At 33.6% G+C, this 22,058-nt stretch overlaps 1 protein-coding gene across 5 annotated transcripts in view; it reads left to right on the plus strand.

Annotated features, from left to right (window-relative positions):
* LOC138315770 (A disintegrin and metalloproteinase with thrombospondin motifs 18-like) overlaps nt 1–22,058 on the plus strand; it is an 82,114-nt gene that overhangs the window by 42,545 nt on the left and 17,511 nt on the right. For 4 of the 5 annotated variants that reach the window (XR_011207523.1, XM_069257021.1, XM_069257022.1 and 1 more), the window contains exon 3: nt 16,033–16,376. The exons of the other annotated variant lie outside the window; for it this stretch is intronic. Coding sequence is in view for 3 of the 4 variants with exons in the window: in XM_069257021.1 (XP_069113122.1) it covers nt 16,033–16,376 (344 nt within the window). In the remaining variant the exon portion in view is untranslated. The remainder of the gene's footprint in view (nt 1–16,032; nt 16,377–22,058) is intronic. 5 annotated transcript variants of the gene reach the window in all.

Raw genomic sequence — 22,058 nt, forward strand, 5'->3', positions numbered from 1 at the left:
GGTTTTTTTATCAATTTTATAGATGAATTTAGAAGATTCTCCAACTTTTCAGAATAAAAATCCCCTGATGCATAGGAACTAATTTACATAATGGAACTAATTTACATAATGATACCTGCTTCATGTAAAGTGAGATGAAGGTTGTATTACTGAGAATGTTTAAGTCTTAAATGAACGGGATCTTCTTTGAGCTTTTAATTACAACTGGTTTGAAGAATTTTAAATATTTTGAAACTTAAGTGAAAAACACGAAGCAAATAACCATATCAGACCAAGGCTTTATAGAGGAATTTGGCCATGATAAAAACTGCATTTGCACAAAAAAGAAGTCTGGAAAAACACTTTTGTGAGTCAAGGTAATTTTGGAGCCTTTCAAATTTTCAATTTTACAGCCAATTTATATGTGTGAAATGTCTAGTTTTTAAAACCTGGTAGGTTGGACAATAAAACTGTATTGGTGGTATTTGACATTTATGGTACTGTGTCACCGGATAGAACATAAATATGTTATTCTGGAAATAGGAGGAAACTGACAGAAGTCTCATTTAAAGCTTACTAATGAAAGGTTGATCACTGACCTTTGAACTTCTCTGGTGCTATGTAGTCTCCATAGTAATTATAAGGCTGTCTGTCTGTGTGTCCCTAGGAATATGTTTCTACCAGTCGGGGGAAACTGCAATAATATAGACCAGCTTTGGAAAGTAAATTAAATGATTAAATATGGAAAATTGTCATGAAACCTCAAGATACGTGTATTCCAGCCATTGTTGTTAGTTCAACTGGCTCACTTTTTTTGGATCCTATACTCTTTCTTTTCAAGACCAGAGATTCATTTTTGTCCAGTCCAGACACAATTCCATATCCTAAATAACCTTTGTTCTGTTTCAGCTCGTCTGTACTTAGTTGACTCATTGGATCATGACTTTCTCCTGTCAAATGTTCTAGGTTGCTTTTAGTGTGACTCACCGATAGACCTTTTTTAATATTTATATATGGACAATTTTACAGCTATGAAAAAATATGCAAATAAATAAACACATAAATTAGGCTAGAAGATTTCATTATAATCTGACTGGTTTGGGAAAAAACTAAGAAGGAGTTAATCAAGCATTCTGAAATGAAAGTAAGTTTCAGGTCTTTTCCCAAGTTATATAAAGTAAGCTTGTCAATAATAATTAATTGTGCTTCTGTGGTAATTTACATGTAGGTGTATGTAGTTTTTCACTAAATACTGACTCATGCAAATTTTCCGTATAAATATTATTTTGGCTTACAGATAAACAACTTACACATTGTGATATTGTTTTTTTCTTACACAATCAACAAAACAAAGGATTCCCCAAACTATCTCTGTCTTAGATCTTAACAGCAGTTTCTGAACACTAATGCATTCCTGGGATATTTATATTAAGTAGCACACATGTAGACAATGCCATTGTATGTTAACACTACACATGTAATAGTGTCCAGGTAGGATATGATATACCCATGTGGTTTTACCGTTATTGCTCTGATATATACACCCATCATGTCTGCAATGTTTGGTCTGGAAAATGGATATCCAACCAAAATTTATAGTTTACAGCAAGGGTGTGACTTGCCAGGTTTTAGCTCTGATGCATTGACCTTGAAAATTAATTTCTCACCAAAATACACAGCTACATCAGGTATATAGTAATTATATTTGCCTTGTCAGGTTTAAGCTCTGATGCATTTAACATGATTGTCTGCGATATTTGACCTTGAAAATGAATTTCCAACCAAAATTTATAATTATACAGTAAGTATGTTTTGCTAGATATTCCTTCTTTCTTCACCCTTTTTGAAGCTTTTGTTATCAAACATTTGATGTTTTCATGAAAATTTGTCTGAAATAAAAGGTCTTATTGTAGTATACTTGGGCTGAAGTGAGGCATGAACTTTTAAGTCATTGGGATCAAGGTCAAAGTCATGGGCTCACTTTTATTGTCTTACAGGACCATTTTGTGTCCCGATGAAAACAGATGTACATCAACCTGTAATAATCCACCAAACTGGACTAGAATGTCGGGGATTGGAAAGGATTAATGACTTATTAGAAGGAATTCTGCAATCCGGAAAAGATAAATTTGCAATCTGGATAGTTTAGATGGGGAACGTAAACGTGAGGATTATCAAGAGTTCATTGTGTGTACTTTTCAAACCAATATTTGAGGGAGTTGTAATACTTTGTTAAAACTTGGAGAAAACAGGTGCTAAGCCGGTACGATTGGTTCAAGATTACTACACACATCCGTAACATAGAGATGCACTCTAATCTTCAACATCAACATCCATCTTCTCTGTTTTGTTTCCATGGTTATTTTTGTATGCTTCATTTTTAGACTAATTATTTATCATAATATCTACATGCTTGCTCAAGTGTTCAACCAAAGTTGACGTTGCTAAGTTCAAAAAGTTTCCTATAATGGTAAAGGGTAGAACATCAGAGGGAGCCACACATACACTGTTCATCACATTATCATGATGCTGAAATTGATGAACGAAAGTTTCAACTTAGCTTGTAGTTTATTAGATTTACATTTCCTTCTAAAATCGTTTAAACTGACCGATTTTTAAATTAGAAAACAAGTTCTGAGCATATGTTTTATCCATAAGCTTAGTGATAACATTTTAGTTTTTCTGAAAAGCTTTTTACATAGGATCTGCCATACCGTACTATCAATAGGTTTCGAGAACTCTGTGCTACCTTTTAAATCATACTTAAGCTGCATCTTCCAAAAAGCAGGGAGTTCAAAACCATAAAATCCAAGGACATAAATGCTGTAAGAATTAAACTGCAGCATTTTATTCTGATTTGAATCTGTTTTGGTTCTTTCATCTCCAAATCCAATTTCAGTTTCATTTGACTGCATGGACACATGAATTCATTTAGTAGTCATACTGGAAGAACCATGATTTTACTCATTCATTTTGAAATATCTTGACAGTTATAGGCAAGGTTCTCCAATAGTTGGTGTAAATGAAAATACTGTTTCCAACAGACTGAATTTCTGAAATATTGATGATATAGATCCAATTCTCTTTAACTCATTCCTCCTGAAATTTCATAATGACCCACTCTAATAATCGATTTAGGAGAGTCTAAATGTGTCTTTAGGGGTGAAAGAGATTTTAAACGTTAAGTTATCATTCGAGTTTAAAGACGAAAGGTTAATTAACACAATACCTGATGCACATTTTGGTAAATATATAAATTTCAAAATGAAACTAAGATTTTACCATTAAGCTCAAAATAGATGTAAAAGATCATTGGGAAGATCAGAGACATCCTAACGTACAATTTTATTCATTTAAAGAAAATATTGATATATCTCTTATCAGAAATTCTATGCTTTTGCAAAATTTACAATTAATTATATAAAAAGCATTGTATTTATGTGTCATTTATATCGTAAGTACTGGGGTAACTTGAAGATGAAATCTTTTTAAAGGTATTTTATATGTTTTTGACTGACTTCAGGTAATTTTTGATCCATACAAAAAACTCACCAGTATCATGGGCGAGTTAGGGAACATGCACCATACCTCTCTGACTGCTAATAAGCTAATCAAACACAGGTGCTTGTACGTGCACAACATGCATAAAATACATGTAACATGTTTTCCACTTTTTTCCCCTTGTTTTTTGCAACAGTTGCATCATAGAATTTCTTTTCCACCTCATTAGCAACAGACGACTAGTAGAGGGTCAGACCTGGTATGATGGGCACTCCCTAGGCTTTTTGGCTAATATCTGCTAATTACATCTGAGAATTATGTTGTATAATGCTATAGATAGTTCAGTGGTTAAATCTGTACCACTTGATTAAAGGGAACATCATGAAGTTTGAGATAGCTGTGTAAATTAAAACAAAGATTTGAAAAATAGGCTAGCTGTTTGGACACCCCTTTTCCTGTTCAAATTGATGTTTTTCATTCATTACTTCACATGCTAAGGCAACTGTTTCAGTCTTAATCTTTCCGATCCGATGCCTGGTCCTTCCTCTTCCTAATACAGATATTTTCATCCCTGGCTACTTGTACCAGTATATGTTACCAAAGTCTATACATTTACCTAGAATTATCCTGTGAGGTATGCTATTAAAAGCTCTTATTTGACATCTAGCTAATAGTATTCACTTGTCTTCAGATCACATCACTTGATCCTGTCCGTATGTTCTTCTCTTCCAGGTCCTTACTTGCTTGTCTCCAGTCCTTATTAATCTTTTTTTTCTATTATTGTGATTTTGAACATGTAACATCTCTTTTTGGGTGTTGCTTGCAAAATGTAGGACAAAACAGCCGTAACATTTTGTCAAATCTCTACCAATAGTAACGTTTGAAACTGTATGTGTTTATAGCTGGTCATTATTGGAGATTATGATAATAACAGAGAAACCTTGAAAATCAAAAAAGGACAGCCATTGTGGTCAGGTATTTTCTAGGTTGTCCAAGATACATTACCTTCATTACTTTGGATGGCATCAGGAAGGGAGTTGGTTACTCGTATGTTGTCATATGAGCTGTTATAGAGACAAACTCCTTCAAATAACAATGGTGTGTCTCTCAGAAAATGAAACCTTACGATTTTCAGCTTAATAGAAAAGACATGGTGTGTGTCTTCAAATTTGAGCTGTATTTTGGTTAGAGTTAAAAAAGATAACTTTCTGTATGCTCAGAAGCAGGTCAATGGAATCAGATAATGTGTAAAAATTCTAGATAGTACAGAATATGGTATAACTTTGTATGTTAGTGAATTCTGACCATGACAATGCCAGTTACGGGCAAAAAAGATACATTTATTGATAAAAATTAAGTTGAATTGGTTTATGATTGACACAGAAAAACCATCACTGTTCCCAACATTGACACCTATTACAGTCCTTTAGTATCAAATATGTCTTGTCACAAATTACGTCTGTGTTTTAAGTGAATTGGCCGACACATGGATTAACAGACTATTTCTCTGATACTGTATAAAAGGCCGTGTTTAGTTACTTGTCTTTCCATTGTATAGTATCCTGTGTTATCACTCCATTTTTTATGGGGAGATGTCAAGATATTTTTTGTATGTCTACTTTGGCTTTGTTGATAATACTATTTATAGAATAAAAAGTAATTTCTGTCATTTTGTGCTGAGTTATACTGCGTTAAGTTTTCATACTGTTATAGATGGCTATCATATCAAATCACAACAGACAAAATGGAAAACTTACTGATTAATTTGAAAGGATTATGGCATGTGATGGCTGGTTAGATTTATTAGATATCAAAAATTTCTTCTGAATATTTTGTATGATGAAATCTTAAGAAAATATCTAGTAATTACAGGACTCATTTTACTTATAAAACTCAGACAGTTGTATTGAAAGAAGTGTATTTTCATAGGACTTCAAAATCAATGCTTAATGGTTGTATTTTACAGATTCAGTTTCAGAAATAGTTTGCTTTAAAGAAAGTATATATAATTATCTGTTCAATGAGCATGACAGTTTTTAGTGTGTTCTATCTAAGGTGAAAATCAGACTTTGAGGTCAAAGCTGTTTAAGAAGCGTAAATATCCAGACAGGAGCGTGAAATTGTTTTGAAACCTGAGTTTAAATCATTCACAGTTTTCTATGTGTTGTTATCAGTTGAGATGTTTGAAAAAGTGAAAAATTAAAAACTTTGACCTGTCAGAAATCTGACAACTTGTCATTCAATTAACAAAAAATGAAGACATTTGATATATTCTATAAATAGATTTGACCTAGTTAGATCAAATTTCCGTACAGGCAATGGTACTGTTTTCCCTTAAAACTAGAAATGATTAGTAATCAATCTGTAGAATGATTTTGAATTTCTATCCTTGAAATCTTATTTTCCCACTGTACAAATTATGTTTTGATGTCTTTTTTAAGCCCTCCATCTTTTCTAGGTCACAGTGGCCTACTTTGAACTAAAACTAATGTTAGGGTGCCTGTTGAGATCTGCCAGGCAGAAATCAACAAATGAAAGTGCAGAAAGTGTCTAAAAAATCACGTTCTGACGTACTGGACAGCATTTTTGAAGCTGCCCAGGATATATATATATCTCCTGTTTGTTCCTAGAGATGTCAGTTCTTGGAGAGAATAACTACTGGTACACATTTGAATAGTCTGCAGTGGTAGGGTATGAAGTTGGTGGAGTCCTTTGTCTGATTGGGATCGGTGAAAGATACGAGGTTGGAATGACAGATGGTTTACTTACTTGTAATGATACTTACCTTTCCACATATTACCACAAGTTTTCCACCTCTGGGACGTGAGATTGAATCCAATGTGGAGCAGTTGCCAGGTACTCACTGCTGGTCGGTGGTTTTTAGGTCATCTGACCCAAAGGGTCAGGATGTCCTATAGTCACCATGCACCGTCCGTCGACGTGCGCCGTCTGTCGGCGTGCGCCGTCAGCCATGCGCCGTGCGTTGTCCGCCGTGTGTAAACTTTTCATTAAAACGACTTCTTCTCAATAACCATAAGGCTCAGAGTACTCATATTTAGCCTGTAGCATGCTGGGATGAAGGGCTACCAAAGTTGTGAAAATTAATGACCTTGACCCACTTTCAAGGTCACAGTGGTCAAATAGGCTGAAATCTTTGAACGTCTTCTTTTCAATAACCATAAGGCTCAGAGTACTCATATTTGGCCTGTAGCATGCTGGGATAAAGATCTACCAAAGTTGTGAAAATGAATGACTTTGACCTACTTTCAAGGTCACATGGGTCAAATAGGCTGAAATCTTTGAACAACTTCTTCTCAATAACCATAAGGCTCAGAGTAGTCATATTTGGCCTGTAGCATGCTGGGATGAAGATCTACCAAAGTTGTGAAAATAAATGAACTTTAATTACTTTCAAGATCACAGGGGTCAAATAGGCTAAAATCTTTTAATGACTTCTTCTCAATAACTATAAGGCCCAGAGTACTCATATTTGGCTTGTAGCATGCTGGGATGAAGATCTACCAGAGTTGTGAAAATAAATGACATTGATCGATTTTCAAGGTCACAGGGGTCAAATAGGCTGAAATCTTTTAATGACTTCTTCTCAATAACTATAAGGCCCAGAGTACGCATATTTGGCTTGTAGCATGTTGGGATGAAGATCTACCAGAGTTGTGAAAATAAATGACCTTGACCTATTTTCAAGGTCACAGGGGTCAAATAGGCTGAAATCTTTGAACGACTTCTTCTCAATAACCATAAGGCCCAGAGTAGTCATATTTGGCCTGTAGCATGCTGGGATGAAGATCTACCAAAGTTGTAAAAATAAATGAACTTGACCTATTTTCAAGGTCACAGGGGTCAAATAGGCTGAAATCTTTCAATGACTTCTCCTCAATAACCATAAGGCCCAGAGTACTCATATTTGGCCTGTACCGTACGGGTAAAAAGGGCTACCAAAGGTATGAAAATGAATGACCTTGACCTACTATCAAGGTCACAAGGGTCAAATAGACTAAAATCTTTGAACAACTTCTTCTCAATAACCATAAGGCCCAGAGTACTCATATTTGGCCTGTAGTATGCGGGGGATGAATGGCTACCAAAGTTATTGAAATGAATGACCTTGACCAACTATCAAGGTCAGGGGGGTCAAATATTCTAAAATCTTGAATTTTGAACTTCTTCTGCCAGTGTGATTTAGCTGATACTTGCATAAAATGATCCTTATCATGGTCGTGACCAAGTGGTTTTTATATCTTATGTTGATCTGAAATCCACGATGGACAACACTCCTGCCATCTTGAAAATATAGTTTGAACTTATTCTCAAGTTCTACCAGTGCGATTTTGCTGGAACTTGTCTGTATAACTTTAAGGATACTGACATTGTCCCAACAAAGTGTTGCTATTTGTCGGGTTGACCCGAAAACCAAGATGGCCACCAAAGCCGCCATCTTGAAAACACATTTTGAACTTCTTGAAGTTCTACCCACGCAGTTTGACTGAAACTTGCATTAAATGATCCTTACATGGTCATGACCAAGTGTTTTTATTTTTTAACAATGACACCATATCTAATCAATTTCCTATACAGCTATTGCCAAGGTAGTCAAATGACCGTTAAAGTTGTATTTCTGGTAATTTCCACTGTAACAATATATTGCTTAAACATTTGATATTTGAACATGCACATGTAACTTATTGATTAAGCTCCCAAAAAGAATATGTCGGCCTATAAGAGCGCCGAAATCTAGGGATCATATATTCCTGGTTTTGAATACAGCGCCTTCAAACACCGCCATGTTCAGTACCTTCGGCTTTTGTCGGCATCCGAATCGTACCACGTGACTTATGTCCACACATCCTGCACGTGGTGATCCAGGTAACTAGCGTAAGCGCACATGTGTTTGTTTACGTTTTTCTTCTGGCTAATATGAGCAAATTGTGCTGTTATATGTCCACAGAGTGAGTATTTGAAACATCTAATTCACACATTGCCGTAATTCAATATAGTGTGTATCAAATATTGTAATGTGCATGCATTATTTTCTTTGTAGATCCGGTCTGCTGAGGTCGACCGCATGTTTTGTTTATGAAAAAAATTGTTGACATTTGGTTCAACAACTCTCGTGTTACTTCGAGATTGTCGCGACGATGTTGGGAAGAGTTCGGAATGATTCGGCATCTTTCGAGCATATTTTTGACGTGTACACGTTAAAAAGATTTTTTACTTCTATAATTAAAAATACTTCAAGTGCTGCAACTTTATAAAAAATGGTAAAAGTAGAAAGTGTTAACCTCGGACAGATGGGGATAAATGTGTGTAACACTTAAACAGTTTTCACTATGACAAAAAGAGCGAAAGTGATAGACCATACAACTTTAAGGCCCTTGGGCCTCTTGTTCTTCTGGTATTCTGGCTTTTCACCACCATCAAACCTGATCCTGGCTGTTGATAGGACATGAAACTAAACAACCCACAACTCACTCTTAATACCATGGCCAATAGCCCTCTATTCCAGGGTCACAGTGTCCAATTCAGCTAGGTCATACTCCTCAATCACGGTCCTCCAATCCCTTGAAAAAGGCCCACACAGGATAGTTTTTAGGTATATTTTACCACCACTGATTAAGATTTTTCCCTTGCTGCTTTGTGCTTAAACACATTGAAGGCAAATCAATGTTTATTATGATATGTTTACAATCAAATAATTCGAAAATAATATGCAAACTGACATTTTTACTGTTCCAAATGTTGCTATGATCACTGCATGTTCTTTATCCTTCAATAAGACACTCAGAAATAAACTTTAATTCTTTATTACCAATTTAGCGGTATATGTTGTAAAAATAGAAAAAGATAGAGATGTTACCAGACTTTTGAAGACTTCTTATTTTGGAACTCTTTTTGCATTGGAGATAATGTACAACATCGCCTTAAGAATCTAAGTCTACCAGTATATTGATGGTTAAAATCTGCTGTTATCCCTATTGAAAAAACTCAGGAAAACCTTGAAAGCAGAAACATTTCAAAAATATCTTATCAGTCATCTTAATCAAAGATGTTATCGTGTGTCTGTAATTGGGCGATTTTCTGCTCTGAAGGTTCTCATCACGGTTTTTAGTGACACAAGGTTAAATCAAGTATCAATGGCATTGAAACGACACTTACACTCTTAGAAAAAATCTTTCACATAAATTGTATGTCAATTTAGGAAAGAAAAAAAAATCATGACAATAAAATTACTCGTGTTGTGAACTGTGGTTACAGTTCACTGTTTGGTGTTGCGTGATGACTTTATCTTGGATCAATGTGCTTCAGCATTGTCAGCTTGAAAAAATATAAACCAGATTTTTTGAAGAGTTAATTTTCTTTTGAATTCTTCAAAAATTAAATACCTTTGATATTATATAGTATTGAGTAAAACCAGATGGCTAACTGGATCAATCTTTATCATAAAAAGAATTCTAAATTAAAATTTGAAGCAAATTTATGAAATTCTTACCATCTGTAGGTAAGCTGAATAGTCATTGAAGAAACAACAATTAATAGGTATGGTTGTTGTGTGGACAGAGTTTTCCTGTCATTATGAGCTGTTTTTGGAGTCTACTGGGGGGTCGTGTTTGGCCAGGTCGGTCACGGTGGTAAGTACAACTTCTACTTACTTAGTATTAATGTTAGGGCTAGCACCAGTCTGTTGTTCCAGGCCTGTAACTCTACAACTATAATTCCTCTACATGATTGATCTACTACCATGAAAATGGTCACTTGATGATTTCCTGTCTTGTAAAAAGCATTTTACTGATGAATGATTTACTAAGTAACCTTTCTATCAAACAAGTGAAAGAGTTACTTTTCAATTTTAAAATATTTCATCTTGCTATATACGACAGAAATTTATTTTTGTATCGAGTCTGTTCATTAAAATGCTCACTGTGTATCTACAAAATTGATTTACCTGTATTACATATTTATATTCCAAAAGAAAACATTCCAAATATTACTCTTAACTCTTTAACAACCGTATCAAAACTTTAAAAAAAAAGAAAAAAAATTTTTTTACATGTGTACATGTATAACTGTCTGCCATCAACAAAACTGAAATCTTATCAGACATATAACTTAGGATTTTGATGCCGTTATGAAGAACTGACAAATTTGTTGGCCACAGAACATAGAGGAGGTATATATATCAGACTTGAATGCTATTTATTAACACATAGTAATTTTTGTACTTGGCAGTGGCGATGGATTCTGATTAGTGAGAGCACTTGAGATAATGAGAGATGTCATCAGCCCATTAGTTTCGTTTTAGTACCCTACTCATTTACTTTAAGATCAGTTCCAACAGAAATTTTTGTAAAATTTTATCTTTCATCTGCAGATCCTTGCTCACTTGTTGTAATAAGTGGAGGTGCCAGTTCAAGCTATAAAAATTTTACACTAAAATAAAATAAAATTCAGAGTAATTTCTTGTTGATTTGATTTGATTTTTATTTCACAGATTTTGTTTATATTGCATTATTCCAGCTGTCGCACATAACATAGATAAGGGGAAATAGATTTATATCTATATCTGAGGATGTACAAACATTTGTATATATTACTGAAATGTCCCTTTCATGGATTGTTAACTATACCTATAATTCTAGGATAGTGGAGAAATTGTTTTTGTAGAGATAGCAAATGAAATGTTCCTACCATTGAATTTAGTGGTGGATATGTAATGATATGGTGTGTAAATTTAAGGTAGAAGGTCCCTTTTTAGAGTGTGTTTTTCTAGTTAGAATTACAAGTTAAAAAACTTAAATATAACATATATTCTATATACCAAAATGTTCAGTAGGAAACAGACTATCCATGTGAATAAACTATTTATTTAAAAACACTTCTGAAATGAAATGAGTACCACAAAATTGTTGAAATTTTGCTGCAAATCCTCAGAATTTGTGAAGTCATATATTGTTTGAAAAGGAACTCAAATATCTTTTAAAAAATATCTTCTAGGTAATGCTATGCCTTTGGTTGATATAATATAAATTTACTTTTTATCGTGAGTATTGCTTGGTTTTCTTACGTCAGAATGTTAGACAGCCAGAATGTTGACAATAGAAATACGCTGTAAATAATAACACAGAGACAGAAACTGTTACTTGTCCCATCGGACAAGTGTTTTAATGTATTCACTTGTCCGCCGGGAGTTTCGTCTGGTACCGGGCAAGCGGACAAGCGTTAATGTCGACCCCTGTTACTGTGGATTTTCGAACGACTGAGAAATATTGTGCTGGTGATATCACAATGCGTTCTTCAGGGCAGCTTCCTCAGTCCATCCTTATTTTAGTCATTGATATATAATTCTGTATCTTGTATAAATTTTATTTTGAATTGGTCAAAATAATATTACCCTCAAATAAATAATGCAAGAGGAGGCACTAGAAGCGATAGCTTATCTTCTTTCTATTTTTAGAAACAATGAGTAAAATCAGGCTATGGAATCAATAACTGATTAACATAGACGAATGGCCAGATTTAGATAGATTTAACAAACAGAAGAATTTATTGAGTGATCTGGATTGTATCGTTGATTAACACTAGTTCATCAAGTTTCTGGTCTGAATTATGTACCAAAAGTGTTTAGAACATGGACTTCCGCATTAAAGAATTATCTTCCATATGTTGTGGTTTTGAGGGTTACACCTCGGATCAGAAAGGTCAGTGCCGACACTTTACAGATGCTCCTACTAATAAAGATCAAATTAAGCCTGTTTCCTTTGTGGTGGGGCAGTTGTAGAAATGCACTTTTCATGGAATGTTAGTTATATTCTAGTTTTATTTGATTGTAGAGGTTTAAAATGGTGTAAAGGAAATGTTTAATCTCTATGAGCCTTTATTACAAATATGTGTAAGTTTACATTGGTATCAGAACAGGAATCACACTCTAGTTTCAGTATAGCTTGATATAACATTGTGCTGATAATATGATCTGCAGATCAAGATGTATTTTATATCAAAATGTTAACAAGCAGTATACAAATTGTGTAACCAAATTGTAATCTGTCCATTCCTTAACACATTAAAGTTACAGATACTTCAGCTTTTCTGATTAGGATTCAAAGTTTTAATGTAAGGGGAGATAATTTTGTATTTGTGAAAGATGATTGTGCACTAAAGTTTTAAATGTATAGAATAAATATGGTCAGTGTTCGTGTCTATACAAATGTTTCATTATTGTTGATGAGTGCTATAATTAATATATAAGGGATATATGGTTACGATATCCCGACATATTACCACACCTCTGGGTCACAATTAAGTTCAAGTCCAATATGGAGCAGTTGCTAGATACCGACTGTTGGTTGGTGGATTTTCTCTGGGTACTCTGGCTTTCATCCACAATCTAATCCTGGCACATCCTTAAACCACTCTGACTGTTAATAGGACGTTAAATTAATCATACAAAGGTACATATTTTGACTTCATGAATGTTGATTCAAAATAGCCGTAAAATCTCGACACGGTGAGATTTAGGGTAGTTCTTCTATATATTATGATGGGTACAATTAGGTCTGATATCCTAGATTTATGCTGTAAAATCTCATTGATGTTGGATCATGATTTCACTATGAATATTGATAGTTTGTTAGGCAGTTTTCACCTCTATGTGTATCATTGTTATGTAGATTATGTAAAACAAAGAAACTATGATGTGCCAGATTTAGTCTCCTGTGTGGTAATCTAAATTAATTATAGTGGATAATTATTTATATGATAATGAGACAAACCTGTTTTAGAATTAATTAACACACAAAATATTAATTATTGTAAATAATTATTTCCCAGTTAACCTGGTCGACCTAGCTTGTTCTTTAAATGCTAATTATAATATAGTTACTGTTGGATATAACAAGGCTTACTGAAGACTTCCATATGATAAACATATGACTTGTTTTGCATTAATTTTGAATCACACTGGTATGTGTCTTATACCAGCAATACCAATACATCTTACCAAAAGGGGAGACAACTGATAATCTAAGATTCTCTTGTGCTACAATCCAATTCTTTAACAGCATTGTGAATGATTGTTTTTATCTACTTCTTGTTTTTATTTTGAAATTTTGATATGCTGTTTTTTGTTAAAATTTCAAAATCCAAATTTGTGTCAGGAAAATTATTTAAAAATAACAGATTCTTCATAATTTTCTCATAGTTAAGCACACAAAAAAATCAGCTTATTTTTTACTGTAAGCAAGAACTTCAAACATCTTGTAATCTGTATCAATCGGGTGACCAAATAGTATATTCAAATTGCATATTTTTATCACAACGGGAGGACCAAATTCAAATTAATTTGTTGTTTTAATACTTTCAACAATCTCTTAGTCAGCTATGATTCATCTGTATGCAAAAAAATGCTAAAATATATGAAAACTTGTTAAGCTGTTAACATCAGCTGCCAGCCTGTATTAGTAAGTGTTGAGGGTTTTTGTGTTGGTATCCCTCTCAGATGATTTCTGTAGGGTGTTTGACCACAAAAATGTAACATTTCATATTCAAAGTAAACATGGCTATGTAGTATCCACATGACATTTAGGTTTCCACCTAGATACAGGGTTTAAAATTACCAAACCTCTAAAACCCAAACCAAGTCTGCAGTACCTGGAGCCTAATGTCAAAAATGCATGGACATCATAACTAAGGTTTAATATATATTTCAAATGTCAAGCAAAATCTCACAATAATGAATAATAAATCACGAATACTGAAAGTATTTGAAAGAATGATATCTTAAAAGAAAATTCACAAAAATTATTACATTTATGAATTTGTTTATTGGTAAGCTACAGAAAACAAACTTGTATTACAAAGCTAACAATACTTATCAGTTTGAGGTTTGAAGACTCCACTGGTCCTGTGTATCTGACAGTCCATCAACACATCTTATGAACATCAACATCACTACAAATTGCACCTACTAAACTTCAGTAATTTTTTAACATAGTCCCTGATGTGTCTACTACTGATAGTATGTTTGCTATATGCCCAATTCCCATGGCAACTAAATTTTGTCTTTATTTTAAAATTCATATTCTTTTCTTTTTCCTACTATTTAGATACATGTTTTCCATATCATTATATTAACATGCTAAAAAACATTTAAAAAATTTTTAAATTCTGTGCATCAGGTGAATTTGATATGAAGTAGGTTGGAGTTTTGTGTATCTATTCACTGGTGTGCCAGATAGAGCTATCAATGTCCGTGACAAGCAGTCTTAATTGGTATAAGTACAGGCTTTCAGAGCTAATCCTGTGTAGGGTTTCAATCCTGAATATCAATAATAAACATATAATCTGCATGTGGTGAAAACTGTTACAAGCAAAAATATAAGAGTAGATTCATGATGCAAGTCCTTTATTTGATGGCAGAGTGTCAGAACTCTATGGTAACTTCTTTTGTGTCTATTGCTTATAGAGAACAGGAAATACAGACCAGATTACAGACACTTGTATGAAGTGGCATACAGTCTTATTCCGTGATACTGTTTTCCCTAGTGACTAATTAATTAGTATTATTATAGTACTTTTTATCTAGTGTGTCAAATTGCAGAACAAGAAAGACAGCTGTTCTATAGTCACATGGTCCTCATACACAGGTCAACTTGTGTTGCAACTGGCCATCTAGTACTTAAAGAAAGTGGTCTTATAATGCCGATGGTCATTAAATAGAGGTGGTCTCTTAGACAGGTTTATTGTAGCGTTTTATATCATACAACACATGTTATTTAGTGTCTCATAGTGGTTCAAGGTAGACACTAAACTGCTACTGATGATTACTCTAATGAAAGACACCTGTTCTCTAGTGTCTTATAGTGGAGCATATTAAGACACATTATGTACATGTGTTGTATGATGTAGAGAAGGACATATGTACCAAGTGTAAGGGAGAAACACCTTTACACATTCTATATGTATACAGTTACCAATAAGGTATGACTGTAGGACATCTCACATTAAAAGGAATGTCCTGTTAAAAAGAGGAAAAAAAAGAAAAAACGCTGATTATCAAATTATGTAACATTAGTAACGAGATGTTGGTTGTTGTGGTGTGTAACTTGTCATAACTAATGGTTAATGTGTCACGTTAACTTTGATGGTCTTGGGGATATTAATTATCTGACTACAAAACTAACTTTACAAGTGTTTTCTCATTGAAATTTCTTAGTCATGAATAATTAAGCAAAAAAATTAAGAAAGGTCAATCATTTCTTTTTATTTCTTTTTTGAAAAATCTTTTTGTAGTGGCTATAAATGCTTCACATTTAACTTTGTCAAGTTTGATTTTTAAATTTTATCTAAGCTTGTCAACATCAGCTCAGGTATGTTTTAGACTTATTCATACTCATGTTGTCAGATGAAGTATATTTAACAAACACAACTAGTAAATGCAAAAGACTTGAAAAAGTAATAATAAAATGTCTTATGAAAGTTTGCCCATCCAAAAGTCCTCATATTTGACTATTTTTTTATCTTTCTTGTTGTTTCTTTCAGATTACCAACTTGCTCACATCGCTGTCGTTAATAATCAAGGTCATTTCATCTCCCATTGGACTAGTGAATCTCATCGCTCTCGTCTAACGGAGCGACATCAACGCAGTATTGACCTAGACAATCATTTCTATTTAAACATTACAACACCTAATGAAACCTATCATCTCAAACTTTCCCAAAACTCTCATCTATTGGCGCCTGGGTTCAAAGTCTATCTTCGACATGGAAGCAATATTACCAACTCCATGGAAACGGAGAGTTCATCATACAATGATGATTGTATGTACAGAGGTGACATTATCTCGCATTCTTCTAAGACAGCTGTGGCACTGTGTCGTGGGGTGGTGAGTCAAACATATTGTTTTTGTAGAGATCATCAAATATTGCATTGATGTCCTTTCAATAGAGAAACGTATGAATATAACATAATTTTGGTAAATGTTTTGGAGCAAATTTTTAGTAAACATTTTTATTGCAAAATGTTGCAATGAAACATATTGCATATTGCATATTGTATTATGAGCATATAATCTGGGGACAGGGTGACTTGACCTTCACCCAAAATTCATCCAAGTCAATAGTTCTTTAATGTTGTTAACAAACAATTTGTTATTTGTTTGATGTTGCATTCCATTTTCAATATTTTACCTTGTATATCCAACAAGCATGCTATCCACAAATTTGCCAGTTTTTTTCATTACCTGAACCTTTGTTTATAATTATCAGTGATGCACTAAAACTAATGCCCTCAAAGAGCACAACAAAATAAGTCCATTTCCAGTCATATGCAGATAAAAAATATAACAAGTGTTATATGACATTTTAGTCGATTCTGACTCCATCCCTTCAAAAAGGTTTTCTTATTAAAAAGTATGAAGAAATGATATATCGGCATAAAATGAGTTTCTTTCAAGTCGATCAAATGCTAATTACCTGAATAACTTAACTAGAGTTCTTTATGGAAGTCAGTAGAGCATGTCATAAATCTATTTTACCTAAGAATGCCATAAAATGCTTTGGACAATAAACTCGGAAGTGTGTACAGGAAATAACTTTCCACAGTTCACCGAGATCTGTTGAGGAATTTACCACAAAAAAGGATATAATATTTATCATAGATCTCACTTTGAAAGTTTCCTATAATAATATTTCATTCACTTAACTGTATCATGTGTTGGTTCATCTAAGTTATATTAGATGGTTAATAGTGCAAACTTATACATTTTAACATTTTAACTTTTTATTGCCTTTCTTAACGTTAATGTGATGATACCAAAGGTATGAAAATGTATCTCTTATACCAATGCATTTATAAATCTCGCAGCGTCCTTCCTTTTAATCATATCCAACCACAACCAATACACTGAAAATATGATTAACGGATGAAATGATAACATTTTGATAACATGGAAGAAATTCTGTATTCAAAATGATGAGTTTAATCAGATAGTGTTAATACATAAGGACAGAGATTAATTTGATCTACTTTCAAAGCAGCAATTCTGTGATAACCTTTTGAACATATTTATTTTGTCACATTATAAGATTAGGATAAATACATTATAAATGAGCTATACCAAACCATATATCTCTCTGTAGTAAATCATACTCCAAGGATTACCTTAGTAACCTCTGGTGGAACAAACTTGACTGGGATCAAAATCCCTCTGAAATGTTTTTTTCCAGCAATGGCTGAAGAACTTTAAAGATATTATGTGCCATTTTGATACAGTAATTCAAATGTATGTAGACTTGTAATTGATTTCTTATTCCTATGACAGTTAACCCTCATCCCATCCACTTTAAACTGTACTTAAATTCCCTATTTTAACCCCCTCCTTCTCTAATGGAAATCTCATTGAGCCTATATGTTAACACCCCATCCTCTTAACCTCGCCCCTTCCCCAAACCATTGCTTCTATGCTATATATTTGAACCAATAATCACATCACATATGAGATAACAAAAGTGTGTATTTTTGGTTAATGATGATCTAAGGGCTACAGTGGTCGAGTGGTTCAGATTGTCTCGATATGTTACCACTTCTTGGGTTGCCATTTCGAGACCCATGTAAGGCAGTTGCTAGGTAATAGTGCAGCAGGTTAAAGGTGTTTTTTGTCTGGGTACTCCGGCTTTCCTCCACCTGCTAAACCTGGGCTGTCCTTATATGACATTAATCCAAACAAACCATAATTGTGGTCTAGATTGTACATCTGTGGAGGTTGATAAAGCAGGATGCGTGATAGTCATGTTACACAACCATTTGTTTTAGTCATCATAATGATTGTATGGTATGTCAAAGTATGGACTTGTCTAGGCTTAAATAAGAGAAAATGTGGGAGGGTGTAGTTTATCAAATGCAGTATTTATTGTCATCATATATATGCTGGAGGCTTATAATTTTCAGTCCATCATGTTCCTGAAAGCCCTTCAATTTACCTATGTGTAGGAGAAATAATCCATCTGACTTGCAAAATATGAATGCATGTAGTTCTGCTGTGCAGTGCACCCTGGATAGCATTGGGGTTGTGATCTTCAAATAAGCACCCCACACAATTTTCACAAAGGTCATGACCTTTAAATCATATCCCACACACATTCTTATGACACTAAGACTCAGTGGAATCGTAGAAGTGAGGAATTTAGAAGATGAAAGTGTTTAAATAAAAAATTACAGTAAGGTTTAACTGACAGATGGAATGCATATTACTTCACATATGACACATATTTCACCTTAATGCCCTGGCATGTCAGTGTGATAAAATGTCATGTTTTCTTACTTTCAAAGAAGAAAAATTGAAATGCAGACTATCTACATTTTGTCAGTGCATGACAAGAATTCTGATAAATGTTATTGTAGTGTTTTCTCGGTTCAAAGTTTACTTCAAATGCTCTAATCTGTCAAATGACAGAAATCAAAAACTAAATTAACACTGGTGACCTGTGGATTAAAGTTGATGGTGATCAAGTTTTAAAATTCTTATATCTTCAATATACTTTATTTTGGTTGCTTGCATCATTAAAACATTAATGAACATGAATTAATCAAAGTTTAATTAATTATGATTATCAATTTTATCAAGAAGCTCAGAAACTGATATTATTTATAAAAATTATACTTTTCAATTTCTGAACTTCTCTTTGAAAATATGTAAAGTTAGCATTTTTTATATATATATATATATATATATATATATATAGATATTGTTTAATGGTTGGGAAAAAATTACAGTTATTTATTGCATTGAGAGGATGTATCCAAAAAAAAGTTTTTTGAAAGGGAAGTCAACTTTTTTAAGAGAATGATTATCAATGAACTGCCTTTTCCTGTTACATATATATACCACCCAAGAAAGGTCTTTAGTACATGTGAATCTCATGTTTCTGCATTTCCTGGCGATGACGTTGAATTTTTTAAGTCATGGTTTTGAGGTTGGGCTTGGTACATGCATCCGTGAAATTATATTCTGTGTTCACTGCAGCATAATTACCCAATCTCACCTTTTCATCTTCTTAGCAAAACAGCCCAATATGTCAGGTACTGTATTTATTTGAATTAAACTGATGTTTAACTGTAGTACATGTGCTGACCCAGTAAAAGGTACACACTTACAGCAAGTAACTAAATGATGTCTAGTTACAGATCAGTGTGTCAATCCGATAGTCAAAAATGGTGCAGAAAATGCTGCTGATGCATTTCGCAATGTCCCCTATTGATGATTTTGATGGAGTTATTCCCCTTTTCTTTGATTTGGTTTGGTTTGTTTATTTTTACGTCCTATTAACAGCCAGGGTCATGTAAGGACGTGCCAGGTTTGTTGGTGGAGGAAAGCCGGAGTACCCGGAGAAAAACCATCGGCCAACGGTCAGTACCTGGCAACTGCCCCACATGGGATTCGAACCCGCTTCCCAGAGGTGGAGGGCTTGTGGTAATATGTCGGAACATCTTAACCACTCGGCCACCGCGGCCCCCTTTTTTTTTTTTTTTTTTTCTTTGATGTTTTTACTCTTTTCTATTAGATTGGTCATTATGATTGAATTAACCCTTGTATGATGTGTTCACTCTTTTATGGAAAATTTGCTAAGATTACTGGAGTTGTTGCCCTTTCTATAGGGGTATGGGCCTTTTGACATTTTGAATGTTAATGACATCTGGGTTATTCTAAAAGTTAATAAAAAAAATTATTTGACATTGGTGGCTTATTTTTTGTTTTATAATCTTGTAATCTATGCTATTATTTATGTAATTTGTGTATCTGAAACATCCTTGAAATTTAAAGTATTTGAAGTATGCAGTATGTAAAGGTAAATAGATAAAATAGATTTTGATTTTGACGGTGGGGATGTACTCAAAGAATGGGTGTTTTTAATGAGAATATGATGTTTTTATTGAAAACCTCACTGCTTCTGATAAAGACTCCTATTTTACACATGAAAGTAATAAGATACTACTGAATTTATATAGTAGACACTTTAACATAGAAAATTTCCAGGCATTTAATTTGATTACACTGACAGGCCAGCTAATCAAGGGAAAATTAAGCTATCATATTTGATACAATACGTCTATAATGACTGGCAGGCCTGTTGTAATGCTACAGTAAAATCAGCCCGGAAGTGAAAGTTTGATAACATTAAAAACATAATTTTTATCTGAGTATACTTTTGTTTACATTATTGTAGTAAGGGGCTGTGGTGGCCGAGTGGTTAAGATGTCCTGACATAATTACCACAAGCCCTCCACCTGTGGGATGGGGGTTCGAATTCCAAGTGGGGCAGTTGCCAGGTACTTTCCGCTGGTTGGTGGTTTTCCTCCGGGTACTCCGGCTTTCCTCCACCAACAAACTTGATACGTCCTTACATGACCCTGGCTGTCAATAGGACATTAAACTAATAAAACCAACCAAACGTTGTTGTAGGCATGCATAGTTGATATAATTAAAGTATTTGAAAAAAAATGCTTCATTTATCTGACAAACAGGTAAAAAAGTATTTGAAAAGAAAGGAAAAGTAGAAGAACTACAGAAGTTCTAGAATGGCTCAGATCAGCAACCTACCCATTAACAATAGTCTAACAGAGATTAAACAGGGCATAAATTGGCCTCTTGAAGTAAACCACAACTTCTAGAAATCTTAGAGATTTACAAACATTAATTTTTAGTATTTGGTTTATATAAATCATGATAAATTTCACCATCAGTAAGTATATGATCTGAAAAACTAGGGCCCTATAGATGTTTAAAAACATATTTTACAAGATTGTATCATTTAATAGTTTGCCATAACAGTTCAATTACTCCTGAAATCATTGGTTCAGGAAAAAAACACATTTTAAGTTTAAGGGATGATGATGAAATTGAAACCTATACCTGTCCATCAAATGTCATGATAATCCTAACCAGGATATGCGGTAGGTCACAGATTTTTGTTTTGAAACTAAAAGGACATTTGAGTTGTCTTGACAAGTTACACACGAATTGACTTGATATTGTTCTGAATAAACTTTTTAAAAGAAATTAAACATGAACTAAAAAGATTCGGTTTACAGTTGACAATATCCCAGGTGACCTGTTATGTACTGGACAGATCGGGTGTAGTATTGTTGTCTGTTAATTCCGTGCGAAATAGATTTGTTATAGGTTGAAAAATGGATTATGTGACAAAGTTCAGTTTTGCATCATTCAATTGTTGTGTGTAAGGTATTATATTTCAGACTTGTAAGTCTGCGAATTGCACAGTAAAAAACTACAACTTTATTGGTTATATTTATAGGTTATGTGATGTGTATATACAACGTAAAACTGACACATTTAATTCAAAAAGATTTATCTTCCATTTCATCATTGTTGCTATTACTTTAGTTCAGACTTTTAGACTTAGAATTCTGAAGATTTAGTTTAAAAAAAATTATCAAATGATAAAAGATAAAATGTAAAAGATAAGTACCGAAATTTTTTTGATTTTGATTAAGCTGTCAATTCTTTTAAATAATTTTATATATTGTACTTTAAAAGTGCAACATTTCC

This window comes from Argopecten irradians, chromosome 2 (assembly GCF_041381155.1).
Source record: "Argopecten irradians isolate NY chromosome 2, Ai_NY, whole genome shotgun sequence".
Lineage (NCBI taxonomy): Eukaryota > Metazoa > Mollusca > Bivalvia > Pectinida > Pectinidae > Argopecten > Argopecten irradians.